A 19,631-nucleotide genomic window follows, 5' to 3' on the forward strand; every position below is an offset into this window, starting at 1 on the left:
GACTTGAATTGTAAAATGGGTGCATTGTAGATAATATGAAAGCTCTGCTCTCATTATTAATATATAATAAAACGGGCCCATTTCGCCAGAGTCCGTATATTTACGACCAAAATATCACTGCTCGTTTAATCAGCTTTTTTATTTAATTACGCTGTATTCTACCAAAAATATGTTTATATTAGGCAAATAGTTAACTAAGTAATCATTTACAGTTTAATACACTTTATTCTCTTAATTAGAATTCCTAAAAATAATGTCCTAATTTAGATGAATTACTACCTAACATTATTTTTAGAAAATTGTATTGATGTGCAACGCCCATGACGACAAAATCCGACATGAGGGACGGGACATATGCCAAGATTTTTCGATACAAAAATAAACATAAATCAAAATATTTCTCGTTATACTGACTAATTAACTTTAAAACAAATACAGCAATTGTTAATAAAACATTTTTTTACAAATATTTGTGAGTATTTCATTTAATTCCTTTAAAATTAAGTAAATTTACATATGAAAATGTCAGCGATTCAATTGATGGTTCCCATCCCTAGCCTACACGTTCCGAAACTTACTTTGTTAGTACGCCCTGCTGCGCCCTGCGCTACGGTCGGATAAAGACGACCGCTTCTTACGTCATAAACGAGTGCCGACTTCTGGAATTTTCCATCAGTGTTGTGCTTGTGCATGAAGTTTTACGTTCGTATGTCGATAAATGTACATGATAGAAATGTATCATGACGAATACTGAAGAGTTAATACGAATTCTAGAAAGGCGATGAAAACAATTAATAAATCGTTCAAATTTTTAAACACTTTTTGTTTTACTGACTTGCGAAAAATGTCGAATAATTTCGTAAGGTACCTAAGTAGTATTCAAGTAGGTAGGTACCTATATCTCCACCAAGCTAAGTTTACACCTCGCTGGAATGCGGCATGTACCCGTATAATATAATGTTAAAAACAACAAATGCAAAGTAAAATCTAACAAACATTTGTTTACTTTTTTAAAGTCATAGCGAATCCTTTTTTACAGCCCGTACCTACCTAAGCCTCAGTGTGACGTAAACGACGCGAGGTGCAAACTTAGCTTGGTGAGATGTAGTTGTTAGTTAACGCTCGCAAATGCAAATGTCGTTATTAAAACGAAATATCGACATCACAAAGTTAAGTATTGCACATCCCTCTTTCTTTTAGGTATGTATTTAATTTTCGATTCACTGTGCCGGGCGCTAGGGACACGCCAACTGTTCTGAAGTCGGGCGGTTAAAAGGTTAAATTACATCACCCTGTATTTATAAACAATTGCAAAATAAAAACAATAATTGTCCCCTTCACTCTCATAAGCTAGTCTGCGCGCGAGAGAGACTGGCAGACTTTTCATGATGCGTATGCAATATGACGTCACGCCACGCGCGTCTTCACAGATACTACACGAGTGCAATATGTAAATGTGTTTACGTTCCAGCTCATCTTAATCGGCCAATACGTCTATAAATATTTGCTATCTCATACAATTTACATAAGTACCTTAAACCTAAACAGAAAATTCTCAATGACGTATCAAAATTTCTATTTAAAAAACATAAAACAAACATATAATTAATCAATAATTGTGTACATACATAGTTAAGTATTTATTTGCTGTCTTCAAATAATTCAAAATTACAGAAATGCTGTAAAAATCTACATAATATTATTGTTCATACTAATCTCATCGGAAACATTAAACAATAAAATACATAATTATAAGTAGATTTACAAATCATACAACAGTAGGCTATACTAATATTTAAAACTATGTATGAATGAATGAATGAAAACGCTTTATTGTATAACGCATTTCATTGCAGAAACGAATCCGCCATCCGCATCCGCCATTTAGGCGGCGCTTATCATTCCCTCTCTCTTACACACAAATTAAAAATAGGGAAAAAAATAGGGAAAAGTAAAATCACTAAAATGTATTTGATTTTCCCTATAATAGTTTTTATCATAAACTAGCTTTCCACCCGCGGCATCGCCCGCGCAGTCAAAGAAAAACCCGCATATTTCCCGTTCCCGTGGGATTTTCGGGATAAAACCTATCCTATGTCCTTTCTCGGGTATCAAAATATCTCTGTACCAAATTTCATGCAAATTGGTTCAGTAGTTAAGGCGTGATTGAGTAACAGACAGACAGACAGACAGAGTTACTTTCGCATTTATAATATTAGTATGGATTTACAATGACAATTATGTATTTGCGGATAGTAAATAATGTTTTATTGGGATTTGACATAATACTGACAATAAAGAACACTTTGGGAAAAGTTGTTCAGTTTTATGGGCTCATTACGAGTCGAGTATTATGGGGATTTTCTTGCATTCTATATAGGTACGTAAATATGATAATTCATATAAATACACAAATACCATAACAAAATAGTTTGACAACAAAAAAATTGAAATAATTTATAAAATAATTATCCATTTACGTTATTTTTATTTTCTTTTTTGTTGACCATAGCATAGTCAATGTAAGCTTTGGCCGCTCTTGAAGATACGTTTCTTTAATGAAACGTGTTATACACCATTACAAACAGGAAAAAGACATACATATTCAGAAGAGTGACATGCACAAATGACGGTTTTATGGCTTTAGTAGCCATCTCTTCCAGACAACCAAACGCAAGATAAAAAACATTAGAGGGCGGTGGTAAAGCTGTATTAGATTTATAATTAAAAAACAAATATTCAAACAACAATATACATAAACCAAGAAGCTTATATCTAATACACTGGAGATTGCACTATGACCATTAACTTGTAACAAGAAAATATGACCTTGAATGACGTCAGTTATGTTTTTTGTCTCTTTCTGTGGAGTCTCCACACTGGTTTGTAAATTCAGGATTTTGCGAAATAGAAAAAACTAAAAATCATGGTCTATTAATAATAACGACTTATATTTTTAGCAGTATTTATATTATAATATTACTGGTCATACTTTATAGGTACATACAATTTTAATTGGTATAGAATGATAGTTTTAAATAACTTTCGGCTACAAAGCCTGGATATGAACCGATATATAGCATTAACATCCTTTGTAAATAGAGGAAAGTTGTGTTTTGCATCAGATGCTGTTTACCAAATTGTAAGCTACTCAGATCTTCTTTTTAAACGCGTTGCTTTGACGGGTCAATTTCAAGCCAAAATCATCAAAGAAAAACTGTTTATAGCAGCCTTGCACAAATTTCAGCTAACTTTACATTTTTCAACAGGTATTTTTTCTGGGTCGTAACCCTCAGTAATTTTACCCTTGATGGGCACATAATATATTTCTTTTTATTTTACTTTTTGGAAAGCTGAAATACGTGAAACAAAAAAATATGAGGTAAGTTAAAAAAGTATAAATTTCAATGTAAAAACGAACAATCTTATAACTACATGTGAGTGCAATACCGATATCGTGTGTTGTTTCCACAGAACAGTAAGAACATAATAGAAGTGCTATAATGTCATAATTAGTATGAAAACCAGTGTCGCCAAACCCACACATTTAAACCGATAGTTATACAGTACACTACAAGTAAACTATGCCTTTGATTGGACAGCTTAATTTGAGTAAAAACCGACTAAGGTTATAAATTCAGCATTTCAATATGTACCCTAAATCACTATGTTACGGTTTATTTTAGTATAACATCCCTAGGTATATTAGCTGTTTTGTTTCTCTTTGCTCAGAAATTCCAAATTCGAAAACATTCAGCTACTCCACAACAGAGGGCGTTAATTTTCGATAGATATAACTTTGAACCTCAACACATAGAAATAAGGTTGAAATTTGTGTCACTCTAAATTAATGACATTAACTTGACATTAACCTGATGCTATGCTCTAAGGGATGTCAGCCTTGTTATCGATAATTCACAAATAAATATATTTTTGTGCATTTTTTTTTCTTTCTATTATATGAGTATAGGATAATGTGTCACATTTTGGAGTATGTTTATTACTACTAAGTACGTCTTTTCATATTATTATATTTAAATAAAAAACGGAATAGAATAGTATAAATCTATATTTACAAAACAAACAGAAAATATGCATTATTTTATCTTGGAACTGCCGTAGGTTTGATGTATCGGTGGCCTTTGTTAGACTGCTTATTGCTGTTCGGCATCCAGTTAACTCGTCACGTTGCATTTATTATCCATTTCTCTTTTAAATTAGGCTCTTTCGAAAATCTATAAATAAATAGGACAAATGAAAGCTAAGGAAAAATAGAATAAAATTTAATATTTATAATGTTTGTCTTTTCTAAAGTATCGATACTGTCGATATGCGCCACATGCATCACTAATCCAACATTCGTTTGTTTATTGCAATAATATTCCAGAAAGTCTTGTTTGCTGTTCAATCTATATTAGTACTTATTTCTTATGGATTAAGGTTAATTTTGACTTAATATTTTTATAAATTTTTGACAAATTATGACGAGCGAAGTTGTAACGTAAAATATATTTAAAATAAATTAAAATAAGACTTACCGATGGTATGAAATGCCTCGATTGCTGATATTATTTCGTCTGCTATCATTTTTCCACTCTAATACCGAACAACACGCTCTAAATAATGAATAAATATGGAAATAAGGTTTGACAGCTGACAACCGACTCGAATATTTTTCTGCGCACAACTGAGAGCGAGTTAGGTGATCTTACCTTACTAGTGACACGTGGGCCACGCCCACATCGCACTTCTATTATGTTCTTACTGTTCTGTGGTTGTTTCATTACTAGTAACAATCTTTAAAATGGTGTTCTAAATTTCATCATAATATTGTTATAACAATATATTCTCTTCGCTATCCATAAAAACTCGTCATCATGGTTACCTTACTTGTTAAATTTGTTTATTGAAAACTTGTTGAAAAAAAAATGATAAAGTATTAGGAAAATAACAAATTTAACATGACTGCTTACTAAAATGATGCAAATTTTTACAATTTTTGCTATTGAAATGATTCTAAACAGGTAAATGCAGGAGTATTGAGGAATATTGTAAATAACGTAAATTATTATACACTTGCCTGTGAAATTATATGCCAGAATTTGGTGTCCAAACACTTCTGCAATTTTGCAAAATACATTACATTCTTTATATTTGGAAAATATTTATTAAATAAGCAACAATATTAACTTAAATATTCGAAGCGACGTAATTTTTTTGACAAACATGCCATATTGACAAAGTGAGAGTTGCTACAATTTTATTATGGTGACTACCCATAATCAGGGAGTATCGCTTTTTAATAATTGGTTCAGATATTTATTTTATTTAGCATAAGTAATTATTAATTGTCTCATCCAACAATGCTACTGAATGACGTTGTTGGCAATTTATCAACAAACTCATGTACAAAAACTAACCTTTTGCACAGAATATTACAGCATACAGCCTTGGGAAAACTTCGTATTAACAGTGACAATACCAAGTTAGGTGTGAAAGTGATAAAAACATGAAATGGGCAATATTTTCTTGTTACAGTCAATGTTCATACCGAAATCTCCAGTGTATTAGATATAAGCTTCTTGACATAAACATACACATACATAAGTTCATAAAAATTAATATAAATAAAAACATACCTACACACATACATACAAAACTATTATGATAAGATTCTTAAGAATTTATTTTAAAAGAAGTATAGAGTTAAGTGGTACCAGAATTATTGATAAGCTATATTTTATAGGTAGGTTAATAATTATCGTCCCAAATTTAAAGCATTACCTTCTTGATATTTATGGTTTTATGGCATTCAAATCCATACTAATATTATAAATGCGAAAGTAACTCTGTCTGTCTGTTACTCAATGAACCAATTTGCATGAAATTTGGTATAGATATTTTGATACCCGAGAAAGGGCATAGGCTACTTTTTACCCCGGGTTTTATCCCGGAAATCCCACGGGAACGGGAACTATGAGGGTTTTTCTTTGACTGCGCGGGAGATGCCGCGGGTGGAAAGCTAATGATTTATAAATAGATAAAACTAGACCACGAGGCGGAATTCGAACCCGCATCTTTCACTCTAATCCTGGACGGATATTAAACCTTTTTGAATTACTTATGTAAATCCAACAGTATACTTTATAAACTTCATACACAAGTTCAATCTGTACCTATATTTTTATACATTTTTATAACGTTTTTATAATTAAAATACGTTATGAATTTAAACATTGAAATTGATTATTTGCTTATTATAATATGAAAACATAGCTAAAAACACAATTGGTTACGAACGTATTTATAATTAAAACAATAAAAATCTTAACAGAAGCCATAGCAGCTTTCTATAATTATGTATAATGTGGCACATTTTTGTTTTAAATACATTAATTATTTCATGTTAAATTATACATCGCTATGCTATATAAGCATAATATACTCATAATTATTTTTATTACTTCTAAAGAAGTAGAAAGTAGAAACTAGAAACTATAGTATACAAAAACGAATCTAATTACGTATATATTATATTCGTCATTTTATGCAAAGAGATAACAATAATTTCAAGTCTTAATAATCGTAAACATTTCTACAACAAAGCACCATCACAGAAAACAATATCTTCCACACAAGCATATCTTCTAGCTTGCTCATCACTGTACAGTTATCATTTACAATAACATTATATAGGTAACAAAAAAGTCCATAATCAATAATCCGGCAGCAGATCTTTAACATTTGTGAAATTACTAACAAAATGCGGCCACGTCTTAATAATATCGTAAAGTTTATCACCAGGGCTGAGGGTCGACATCAATTGTCTATGGGCGAGTAGTTTGTAGTCTTTGGCGAGTTTTCCCATTTGGACACCCCTAGCTATAAGTTTCTGGCATGCTTCGATCTGTTGTTTCGCGGGTTGGTAGTTATTGAATGTGCCTATGAAAGCTATGCCGATGGAGTATTTGTTGTAGCCCTGTGTATGGGCACCAATGTAGTCCCAACCTCGGCCATAGTACACGGAACCATCTCCTCCGACTAGGAAGTTGTATCCAATGTCATCCCAACCTCGCGATTCTATGTGAAATGTTTGTATTACGCGCACGCGTAGAACGCATTGACTCTGTAATGTAAAACATATTTATTGTAAATTAGGCATGTTTTTATAGATGGAGATAGGAGGTGGATTTGTTTATAATTTTCATATAGATTATGTCATATATGTACATTATGGAAAAGTTTAACCGGATAATTTGGGAGTAACTTCGCTCTTTCGCGCTTCGTAACTTTGGAATGATTTCTTAAAAATTGAAAAGACTGAAAATGGTAAAAGTCGGCCTCGGCTTTGGAAAACAATAATTTTACCTTTATAATAGAATGACATAGGTACAGCTATTTTACATCTACTAGAAATAGACAACTAAAGAATAAATATCGAAAAGATTTTTTTTAATCCACATATTACAATGAAATTGAACTGACGAGTGACCTCATAACCTTCCGCGGGCAGAAACTTTCCATATCCATCCCCTTGTATGTGCCTTGTATGATATAAGTAAAAACCTGTTTTGTTTTGCTCTTGTAGAAAGAATACGGATATTCGTAAATCAGTATAAGGAATAATTATTTCACTACGAAGGAAATAACAAGAACTGACCGTAAAGTGAAGTCCCATGTCCCCAAGTGGGGTAAGAGGCAGAGGTCGATTATCTTTAGGGACAAGTAGATGATCAGCCTTCTGTGTCCTGCCAGACCGAGACATTTTTTTTTTGACTCCACCGGGAATCGAACCCAGGACCCCTCGGTTCTTCACTCGCGCGTCAACCACTGTACCAAGGAGGCGGTCATGAACTGACCGTACGCAACGTTATTTAGTTTATAACATGTCACATGATGAATTAAAATTAATTATTTACTAACATTACTGCAAATTTTATATTGAAATAAATATACATGTATAAACTAATTGTTTCATTAGTTGCATTTAATTCCCCTTATACTCTGCACAGAGCCTTATCAAGGGCAATGTTTTTAAGTGACTCATTGTGTTAAGTAGCGCTATCAAATAAGTCCCTTGTAGAAATCCCCGAATTATTATTTATTATTTAATTATGAAATGTATAAATCGCAAATTATGCACCCGACAGATAACGCAACACTTTTTAAGTGTTTACGTTAGTTTTCCCGAAAATGTTAAAATACTTTTTATTATTAGTATATTAAGTACAAAAATTCGCAAATTATGCATTCGACAGATAACGCGATACATTGAATGTGTCTGTTTGTTTTATTAATTATTGAAATTTGAACACTCTTGTTCACCAATTCACAATTTTTAGAAATTAAAAGCTTAAGCTATAGTCAATTTTATTATGAAATTAGCACAAATTTTTGTAGATCTATGGTCGAAACCGGAATAAAGTTAAGTATGGGAGATTCCAAACAACAACGAAGAGAATCAGCAATTTATCATTCCGAAAAACGCAGTATATTAGGGGCGTTAAACCAACTAATAACCTAGTAAAATATAAAAAGCACGTATGCCTGTGTAACAAAGTCGAATATCCAATGGCATTCACGATACTGACCTATTCCACTTATCTCTGATGTTATATAACTGCATATTAATAGAAACTATACCTTAACCCTTAAATTGTCACCCCTAGATAACTTGTGTTTATAATGTCCAAATTTGGAGGACGTATTGGAATTAGGATAGAAAAGAGGAAAATGAAAAAAAAAATTAAAAATTTTAATTTTTTCTATTGTTTTCACTATGTCACATAAAACGGACATTGCCAATTATATGTACATGTTCGAACCGTCACATATAACGGACATTGTACATTATTCCTGCAACCGTGGTACATGACTACAATGCACATTTTCAACTCTGTAATTCAAAATTATTATCAAATTATAATTATGGAGGATCTAGAATAAGCTTTTCAAACGTCTGTCTTAAAATGTTGGTTAAAACTTTAACGATATCGTTAAAAATAATGGATTTTAAAAAACGACAGTACTAAAAATCACAGCCTAAGAATATGCTAAGAATTGGAATAGAAATAGTATTACATAGCCTGAGAACTTATCTAATACACCAAGAAAGTCCTCTTCCCATTCACTAAATTGTACAGTTTGAAATGTGTTTGCTTCATCGTATGCAAAGAAGTCGTATACCATGCCTGAAGTACCAAAACGAACAGGAAATTTAAATCGCTTTTTTTGGATTCTTTGGCATATATTATATCCATTGTCTGCCTGTTTTTTAATTTGTAAGGTATTATATTATTTAAATTTTCAAACATTGGGTGGTATTTCTGGTAAGTAACATGATGCTGTGGCTGAAGAACTACTGAGAAGTAGGGAAGATTCATCTCACACCTCATGTAATGGCTGTAATTCTGCAGCAATAATATTTTGTTGATGGTAAAAATTCTGACTTTTTGAATCTTCATTGTGTCTCAAATCAATATGTCGTATAATTCCGAAGGTATGGTGCTGGGGGTAAATGATTGACACTGTTATCATAGTGAAATCACTCCTGTAGGTCTACATTTCCTTCGAAATCGACATCTCAACTCAACGCCAGACTCTTCAGCTTCCGCCAGAGGTAGTGAGGGAATTTTTTATTGATTGCCAAGTCATGCTCCTGTAAAATATAATAAAAATAGAGAAAAATATATCAAAATTATTCCGTTGAAAATGGAGGGCCTTATTGGCAACGTCCGTTACATAGGACATGTGAAGAATACCCTAGTATATACTCCAAGTTGTCAACGTCCGTTTTATGGGACATCGTATATAAACGAATATTTGTATACCAAATATTGTAAAATATGTCAAAATTATGTCAAAATACTATACTTACAATCGTATTCTAACTAATAATATAACATTATAAGCAAAATAGCCAAAATACTTACAGATATTATCAATTTTATCAAAAGAGTCAAGAGATCCGTTTTTTGCAATTTTCAAATGGTCACCATTCGCGACTGTACATGGCTTTGGTAAAAAAACCTGCATGTACGCGAAGGACATAGCTAGTCTCTTCCCAATATACCGATTAGCGAAGCTTAGGTCTGCCATAACAGCGCCAGCATGTGTGTAAATACTATGTCTTTTAAAACGGACGAAATCAATTTAAGGGTTAATGGCACTTTATACAAACAAATAGATACTAAAGAAATAGATAAAAACAAATGGATGTTACAGATGAGGACATAATTATATTTAAGGAAAATTGTTATATGCTACAATTTAAATATTTTTCATTCACAATTATTTAATTTTATATGATTATCTAATCACTTTTTGACATTTTTTTTGTGTGGTGTCGCGGACGCGGGGTTGAACTGAAGGTTCACCCTAGTAGCGACATGCGCAAGGGAGTCCCCTCTTGACGGGGATCTCGAACCCTTTTTCACAAAGTTTTCACAAGTGACTACTTGTAAAGTAAGTATACTTTAATTATTTCAAAGTGTGTCTAAATCAACCTGCGAACCTTAACCTTATTTATAGATCCACACTAGAACTAGTATGATCCTACTAATCTTACTATCCTATCCTACAAATATTATAAATGCGAATGTTTGTGAGGATGTGTATGTGTGTGTTTTTTTTTTATTATAAATAGGTAGACGTTTGACCGCTATCCTGCCTGATGTAAAGCAGTGATGCGATCTATTTATTAGCACGTCTACCCAGAAGAAGCCTATTCACTCTGGACTTGAAGAGCTGGATATTGTAGTCCACGGGGAACACCGACGATGGAAGAGAATTCCATTCCTTCGCAGTTCGGATGAAAAAAGAATTTGCATAACGCTGCGTACCTACGTACATGTGTGTGTTTAATACTCTTTCACGCAAATATTACTGAATCGATAACAATGAAATTTAGCACATACCTATATAGAGGGTAACTTGTATTAACACATAGGATAGGTTTTATCCCGGAAATCTCACGGGAACGGGAACTATGCGAGTTTTTCTTTAAATACGCGGGCGAAGCCGCGGGCGGAAGGCTAGTCACTACATAGTATAAAACAAAGTCGCTTTCTCGGTCCCTATTTCCCTTTGTATGCTTAAATCTTTAAAACTACGCAACAGATTTTGTTACGGTTTTTTTTAATAGATAGAGTGATTCAAGAGGAATGTTTTAGCATACAGGGTGGAAGGTTAAGATGGGGCATGAAGGGCCCGTTAACCTTAACCGTTGTATCTACATGAAAACGTTCTTAGGAGACTATCCTTAAATTCTTGAGAAATTTTAAACTGCTTTCACAGATTTTTGAAAAAATGTACGGTCAGCAAGGAAATCGGCAGTTTTCAAAAAAAAAATTTTTGATGCCAAACGATCCAGTTTCTCATGGGGATCAAAACACTCTAAAAGACCAACTGAGGTATGAGTACTAGAAAAGTCAGAAATCGCGAAAAACTATTTTCATTCATGAACAAGTAAAAAGACAAAGGCACAGCAGTATAACATGCCAGCGACGCGGGGCGTGAGCGGGCAGTGGCTGGCAGCTCGTGCACGAGATGAAAAATTATTTAAATTTGAATATCGAACGAACACGTCACATTTTTATGGCTTATGTAAACAATAACACATAGAAAACAAAAGTTACCTACCAAAAGTTACTCTGTCTTCACTAAAAATTTCCTTAAATAATTTGGAACATTTAGATCTGTTAGAGGCTTACTTTTTAAATAATAAAAACCCAACAGTTGCATTGGAATGGTACAGGAATAAATACCCAATGCGACAGGTACCGACGCGAAAGGTAATTGCGAATCTAATAAAAAATCTAGCAGAAAGTGGCTCATTTAAGAGAAGCTTGACACTTGTTCACGCGTATTGAATGAGAATACGGTGATAGCAATTTTAGCACTTGTGGAAGCATATCCCGAAATTTCTTCAAGACAAGTTGCCGTCGAAGTTGGTTGTTCGCACTGGATAGTTTTAAAAACATGGAAGAAATACGGCTACAAATGCTACCGCCATGGGCGATTAGTCCAAGCATTGCAATCTGGGGACTATGCACGCAGAGTTGCATTTTGCAGATGGTTACGGGGCAAATTTAGTAGAGATAATGATTTTTTTTAAACTTTTTAAAACTTTTGTTTTCTATGTGTTATTGTTTACATAAGCTATAAAAATGTGACGTGTTCGTTCGATATTCAAATTTAAATAATTTTTCATCTCGTGCACGAGCTGCCAGCCACTGCCCGCTCACGCCCCGCGTCGCTGGCATGTTATGCTGCTGTGCCTTTGTCTTGTTACTTGTTCATGAATGAAAATAGTTTTTCGCGATTTCTGACTTTTCTAGTACTCATACCTCACTTGGTCTTTTAGAGTGTTTTGATCCCCATGAGAAACTGGATCGATTGGCATCAAAAAATTTTTTTTTGAAAACTGCCGATTTCCTTCCTGACCGTACATTTTTTCAAAAATCTGTGAATGCAGATTAATATTTCTCAAGAATTTAAGGATAGTCTCCTAAGAACGTTTTCATGTAGCTACAACGATTAAGGTACCTGCCCTTCATGCCCCATCTTAACCTTCCACCCTGTATACTTTATTAGGTTTTAGACAAAGCGGGCGCAGCCACGGGCGGTAAGCTAGAACATTGTAATGTGTCACGTTGTTTTGTCAAATAAATGTTTTTCGTCTTTATTTCTTACATTATAAAGTCTTTCTAACTATTAGTCTGTTCCGCTTTCACAGCTTAACGACAGGACTGATTTGCATGAAATTTGTATTTCATAATAATAGGTGACCGAAAGTAAAACATGGGGTACTTTTTCTGAAATCAACCCTAAGGAGATGCACTAGTGGTTGGTAGTTTTTGAAGTGAGACTTCTTTAGGCTCTTAGGCTTTATTTCAAGGTTGCGTCATGGCAATACCGTCACTTCATGGAGCAAGGCGACGAAAGAAGTAGAGAGTGTAAAGAAGTTACACTCCTGACACGTGTGCTCAGCACACACATTTTGTATTATTCATAGTTTTATCCATTCTTGCCACAGTTCTTACTCTAATGTCTCACAAATATCACTGTTATTACTTAGTCTTATACCTGTGTTTCACACGTTTCCGTGGCCGTATGGGTGATAATCACCCAAGGAATGGGTCGGCGTATTTTATCCAAAACCGCTTCCACGGGTTGGGCCAACCAATCCGACCGTGACACTATCCTGAGGTAGTCAGGAGATATGAGCAATGGATCCGCTGAAAATTGAGGTAAGGTTATTATAATATATTATATTAAGTAGAAAAATTCGCAAAATACATAATGTTTTCTTGGACAAATATTAGTAAATCGCAATGCTCACTAGTTGTTTTATAAGTTTTTGTAGCGGGAATTTATATACCATAATAAAATAGCCTAAAATGAACAGAAAATATACTTAGTATAAGAGATTGCTCAAATCGCTCTGCAATTTTAATGAGAAAAAATAAACTAAAGTTGACAAAGTATTGTAGAAAACCCTATTTATCTAATGATTCGACCCAGATTATACTTATTGCACCAAATTAATGGCCATGGTATACCGGAACTGATTATATCATTCGCATCGCATGCATTGCAGCCTTTCATTAGCATGACCTTAGACCTATAATTTTACAGTAATGTACACATGTAATATTCATTCGCAGCTGTATGGGTGGTAAATGGTAATGTTATATTTATTGGAAGTTTCCCAAACTTTTAAATTACACAGAAATTGAGAATTTATGAATTGTTTTTAAAGCTTAGAAATCTTGAAAAAACTTTAAGTTCCAATCTTGAATAGTTACTAAAGTGAAAAACTTTTCACTTAGCCAAATTGCAATTTAAGTTATAAATAAAAGTTAGTTAGGTAGGTAGGTATCTATAACTTCGAGTAATAATTGTCATTTTAAAATCTCGCAATTGCAAATGTAGATTATTAAATCACTAGGTTTCCGCCCGCATGATAATGATCGAGAACAGACAGACAGACAGAGTTACTTTCGCATTTATAATATTAATAATATAATAATAAGTATATAAGTATGGATTTTTGATAAGTGTTCGCATTAATAACTGCCAAGCATTACTTACAAGTTTCAATGATAAGTATGAAAATAGCTTTCGCAGCAGACTATATCACGCATCAAATCATAATTTCGAAGACACATAGGTACATACATATTTTAAAAGACAAATTGATCAGGATAACGTTTACAATTTACTAATATACCCAAAAACTTTTTTTCTTTGACATTTTTATGCACATCGACGTAACCATATCATGACCTGATCATTTGCAATGAAAGCGTCTGATTCACACGACCTATTTTAATCCCTTATGCATGTCTGTCAACTCCCAACGTTAAATGAATTAAAGTATAGGAAATCGCTACAATAATCTTCCTCACTAGCTATAAATGACGACACCAAAATTATCGTATCAAAATAAATATAGGTATGTACTTGTAGGAATTCGCTACAATAATCATAGTTCATACATACTATAAATGACGACACCTAGAACATCAAAGTGTCTCAACTCTCAAATCGGAAACATTATAGTTTCCCAAAGCCCAGAATAATCTACATTATAAAATCGATATGTGTATGTTATTTACACCTACACTTCTATGAACCGCACTTAGGGCGTCTATTTTTTATTTAATAATGCATAGCCGGGAATTCCGAGATATGTTGCACTGCGCGTTGCCAGGTAACTTCGTTTGTTAACAATTAACATGCATTTAGAACATAAACGCGTATTAGCGGATTTTAAACGCGATTTATTCATTAAATTATCAACAATAGATTTTCTATTGTGTCTGTGGTTGCGAGGCATGAGTTACTACCAATGCTATTGAAGATATCTGGAACTTCATCAATTATCAGTTGCTGTTAATTTTGTATTAATTAGATAATAAATAAAAAATTACCTCAACATAACACAAACATTAAGTATAAATAAAGTACTGGAAACCATATAAAAGCATGCAAAACATATAAGCATTTTACTCACAATACAATAGTTAATTATTCTGTTTTTTTCCCAAAACACAAATATGCAACAAAATCCCAAAACATACCTGTACCAGAACATATCTTGATAGCTTGCTTTTTATTCAGCCTATCATGCATTCTCACAATCTTCATGTTGTCAAGACCAATGTCCCTTGTTAGTAATGAATGAGAAATCAATAGAGATGTTAATAACAACATTATGACTGATATAACGATAACTTGAATGTTCTCATTACAAAATCCCACCACCGTAGCGTTAACTGAAAAAAAGTTTCACTATCAAGTTGATCGGCCGATTGAAGAACAATAGAACACCAATTATCCAAATTAACTGGGATCAGGTTCAATACGGATAACCAAAAATTCGGATAAATGGACATAGACTTGTATTTAAACCACACACACATACAATGCATTTTTTACGTTTAACAAACACAGTTTTACAAAAAGCTATGAAATTATCTATACATATAATAAATCTGTAGAAGGGTCAATTCTGTACATTGAAAATATTGAAAAAATAAATACCAGGGGGTGTTACTGGATCGATACCAAACCCAAATATGTGATTAAAAAAATTTTTGTCTGTCTGTCTGTCTGTATGTGAAGGCATAACGTGAAAACTAACAGTTCGATTTCGATGAAACTTGGTATAATTATACCTTATTATCCTGGGCGTAAAATAGGATACTTTTTATCCTGGAAACGTACGTAGAAAAAATTAATCTTAATTTTTTAGTTTTATCCATAGACGTTGTTCTGTAGAACCGCGAACACACGTTGCGCATTATTATAGGCCTAGCCGTATTTGGGTCCAATAGATATTTATAAGATGTCATTGTCAGTTACTCAAAATGGAGAAATAAACCATCCACGCGAAGACCGACATCCGCGCGGACGGAGTCGCGGGCGGAAGCTAGTACTATAAATAACATAAACGAAAAAGACTTGTACATGTTTAATTTTTGTTTCAAATAGTTAGAAATATTTATGCTTTTACTTTCTGCCTATACTTTTTTGTATTTTATTCCTTCCTGTTACTATGGAGTAACGAATTAACTAACTGTGTGCCTAGTGCGAGTTTTCATCGAGTACGAAACGTTACTATCGCGTTTGCGTCACAGCCGAATTAGTATGGGAAATCGAACAGCGCCCCTAGCGGACGTATGGGGAAGCTTTGAGCCGCTCATTCGCCTGAGCATGCTCAAGTGGAAACAAGGCTTTAGACAGTGTATAGTCATATAGTGTATGGAGTTATGATGACCTTATTTATGTACACAAATTAAAACTTGATAAGTGTCAAGGGTAACCCAAATGGAACGAAGTTTCTTTCTCTAAGAGAGAGAGAGAGTCAGACAGAGAAACACGCTACAACTTTTTGCGTTACTTTTTTCCGTCTAGCCTCCTTTCGCAACGCGCGAATAGGAACTTCGTTCCAATAATATGATCTGATATTTAATTTAATATAACTACCTTTATTTCTTTAAAAATAAAACTTAATGTAATTGATTAACAACTTAACAAGTCTTACGACCAAACATGCACTGTGTATGAGTCATACAAAAGTATGCAATGACAATTTTCAATATCACTTACAACAAAAATATAACTTAAAAACTACATGCTCCTATATTTTTTTATAGAAAAATAACTTACAACTTTCTGTAGCATAGCTAACAGATGTAGTTCCTTTTTGCTGTTCTCCTCTACTGGGCAAAATGAGTACTATTGCAATTATCCCTCCAATGATAGTCACACACACAGCGGAAAACGTTAATTTATGCCACGCAAGTATTTCATGCTTCTTCAAAGCTAGAAAAACAAATTTGTAGTTGTTATTCTTTGCATAACCTACACTTTCTTAAAACATAATGCTTTGCCAATGTCATACAAATAATTATGAATGACAAATCAATTTGCAATAAATTCATAGTTAACACTATATTGGGGGGGATATTACACATTATTAATCCATACTAATATTATAAATGCGAAAGTAACTCTGTCTGTCTGTCTGTTACTCAATCACGCCTTAACTACTGAACCAATTTGCATGAAATTCAGTATAGAGATATTTTGATACCTGAGAAAGGACATAGGATAGGTTTTATCCCGGAAATCCCACTGGAACGGGAAAGCTAGTTCATCATATTTTGTTTGGTTTGCATCATAATATAAAATTAAAACAAATATAATAGAATTTTGGAGCTATAATGTGCTACATTCTGAATTTGTTTAAACTGCACAGTATAAACTTGAAAATAAAACATTACAACAAGCTTTGATAAATGGTTATCAATCAATTTCTAGGCATCTGATAGTACTATCAAGATCAATAATTCAAAATTCAATTACAGTAACTTAGACGAGTAATATTTCACATAAAATAACCTTTTTTTTAGTTATTTTAACAATTAATTGGTGTATAATATCAACACAACATAAATACCTATGTCATTTTCATTGTGAAATGATTTTAAATCTAACTGAAGTTGTAGCCTTAATTATAAACCTACCACACTGGACACTGTGTAGTGAGAAAATGATATACAAGGATACCTAAAATAAACAATAAAACACATCAAAATACAACTTACGAATATCACCTATTTTTGTTCTTTGCGAGTATACACCATCTTTCGATTCATCCTCTTCAGTTCTGTCATATGAATTGTTATCAACACCAGATTTAGTCTGCACAATCTGTTTTATAGTCACTGGCCCATTAAAGAATGTATTATTACCGAACTGTACATTTTCTGACTCTACTATGGAAATACTACCAAATACAGGCACTGTTGAACTCTGCACTAGGGATGCGGGCAAGGTAGATATCTTATCCAGCGTCTTTGAAGAACTCTGCTCATCAAAAGTTATCTCATCTTTGTCTTCACCGTCGCTCACTTCGGTCACTTGTAAATCACCCAAATCACCTTCAACCTTTATAGCGTTGGTATTACAAGAGCTTTCATCGTTTTTCCGAGCCATTTTATTAACAAAACACCCTTTTATATTTTCATCTTACATACCTACCTACATTAAGTTTTTGCTACGAATTATTATTTAATGTCAATAAAAATTTCCAAAATTGCAGATGACACACAGAGCAAGTAATATGATGACATTCTAATAAAATTTACAGATCACCAAAATATTTTCTATAGGTACCTATGTAAAAATGCGAAATGCGAAATTGGTGAAGTAGCCTATTGAGTAGCCTGTACTATCAATTTATGTCAAAACGACACATCAATTTTTATCTACCTAGTTGTAGTGTAACTAATACTTAATCTGTGGTTGTAGTTACGTACCAACTTGCTCTGTGTTACGTACTACCTACTCTTTTAGTTTTAATAATTTTTTCATATTTGTTGTTGAATAAAATTTCGCAAATTCCATGGAAAAAAATAGCATAAAAAATCATTATTCGCATCATTCATTTATGATTCGTACGCTAAATATCTGTAAATTGTAATTGTTATTATAGTTGTTGTGATGGTTGTTGATAAAATATAGGTAGTATTGGTTATCTATGGTAGAAAATAAATGTCAAAATATGACAATTGACATTTGATATATTTACGTCTGAACTCTGAGCGTTTTCACATTATCCGATCCGATATCGGTTATCGGACGCCGATAGCCGATATCCGATATCGGAGGGAAGTAAAATGTATGAAATATATAGCTGTCTTTCACATTGTCCGGTCCGATATCGGATATCAGAGCCGACACCGATATGCCAGAGGCTATCGGACGATAATGTTCAGTGTTGCCAACTCAATTTTCGAAAAGGCAGTATACCAACAGCAAAAAAGCACTAGTTTGTGTATTTTCAGTCTTATAAAATCTAAATCTAAATCTAAGCTAAATCTTTAAAGAAATTCTTTGCTTTAACCTAAAACCCTTTCTATTAAAAGAAACCTTTTTTTATTAAGAAAACACACATTTATGCTTAAAAATACGATTTATACGGCAGCTATTTTAATTACCGTATTAAAATATACGGCAATTGGCTGAACTTAAGTAAACAAAAATATATTGCGTTCTTAAATTCAAATATAGCTATCTTCGAAAACATTAGTGTTTATCATCTTTATTTTAACTCATTCTGCCTCGCTCCTCCTCCTACTCGGATGTTGTTTGTGCTGTTTATTTTATTGTTGTCATTGAGTGCTTTGTTTTTAACAGACTTCAAAAAAAGGAGGAGATTTCACACCGATTTTATTTTTATTTTGAATTTACAACAAAGAATACAAAGTTTGAAAACTCTTTATTCTAAAATAATTGCTTAAGATAATAAAATAATTTATGTATCTTTACTTACAGGAAATTACAACAATCATATTACAAATATTATTGAACGCTGAGATTGAACGGGTGACAATATTATTTTAGGATATTACAGTGTAATAAGAAAAAGAAAAGAAAATGTGAACAAAGATTGTATCACTTAATAAATTTATCATAGGTACTACACGAACTTTTATAAATAGTTATAGTATATAGTGAAAAAATGACTAAGGGCTGATTTTTCAATCCTTGGTTAAAACTTATTCATCGAATAACGTATTAAACTACCATTTCAAAAATGTATTGTAATTGCCCGT

At 33.0% G+C, this 19,631-nt stretch overlaps 1 protein-coding gene and 1 long non-coding RNA gene across 4 annotated transcripts; both read right to left on the reverse strand.

Annotated features, from left to right (window-relative positions):
* Positions 1-5,944: 5,944 nt before the first annotated feature.
* Positions 5,945-18,109, reverse strand: LOC123705596 (peptidoglycan-recognition protein LE-like). Of its 3 annotated transcripts, none has more exons than XM_045654460.1 (5): positions 17,628-18,109; positions 16,678-16,833; positions 15,087-15,281; positions 13,087-13,238; positions 5,945-7,126 (listed from the first exon to the last, which is right to left on the reverse strand). In XM_045654460.1, the coding sequence occupies exons 1-5, from the start codon at positions 18,007-18,009 to the stop codon at positions 6,716-6,718; spliced, it is 1,296 nt and encodes a 431-aa protein (XP_045510416.1). In that variant the 5' UTR covers positions 18,010-18,109; the 3' UTR covers positions 5,945-6,715. The 3 variants fall into 3 exon arrangements, with proteins under 3 accessions (XP_045510416.1, XP_045510415.1, XP_045510417.1); XM_045654459.1 differs by having other exon boundaries at positions 17,619-18,109; XM_045654461.1 differs by lacking the exon at positions 15,087-15,281 and having other exon boundaries at positions 17,619-18,109.
* On the reverse strand, positions 8,747-10,151 carry LOC123705602. The gene is made up of 2 exons (XR_006753319.1): positions 9,933-10,151; positions 8,747-9,658 (listed from the first exon to the last, which is right to left on the reverse strand). It is a non-coding gene; the product is annotated as an uncharacterized LOC123705602 (long non-coding RNA).
* Positions 18,110-19,631: the final 1,522 nt, after the last annotated feature.

Source organism: Colias croceus, chromosome Z (assembly GCF_905220415.1).
Source record: "Colias croceus chromosome Z, ilColCroc2.1".
Taxonomy (NCBI): Eukaryota; Metazoa; Arthropoda; class Insecta; order Lepidoptera; family Pieridae; genus Colias; species Colias croceus.

Coding starts and splice junctions, on each gene's coding strand:
- LOC123705596 (XM_045654459.1), bottom strand. CDS start 18,009: ATGGCTCGGAAAAACGATGAAAGCTCTTGTAATACCAACGCTATAAAG. Junction 15,282..16,677: donor TAGCTATGCTACAGAAAGTT/GTAAGTTATTTT, acceptor ACTTTTTTTCAG/TTAACGCTACGGTGGTGGGA. Junction 7,127..13,086: donor CGGAAACGTGTGAAACACAG/GTATAAGACTAA, acceptor TTTACATTACAG/AGTCAATGCGTTCTACGCGT.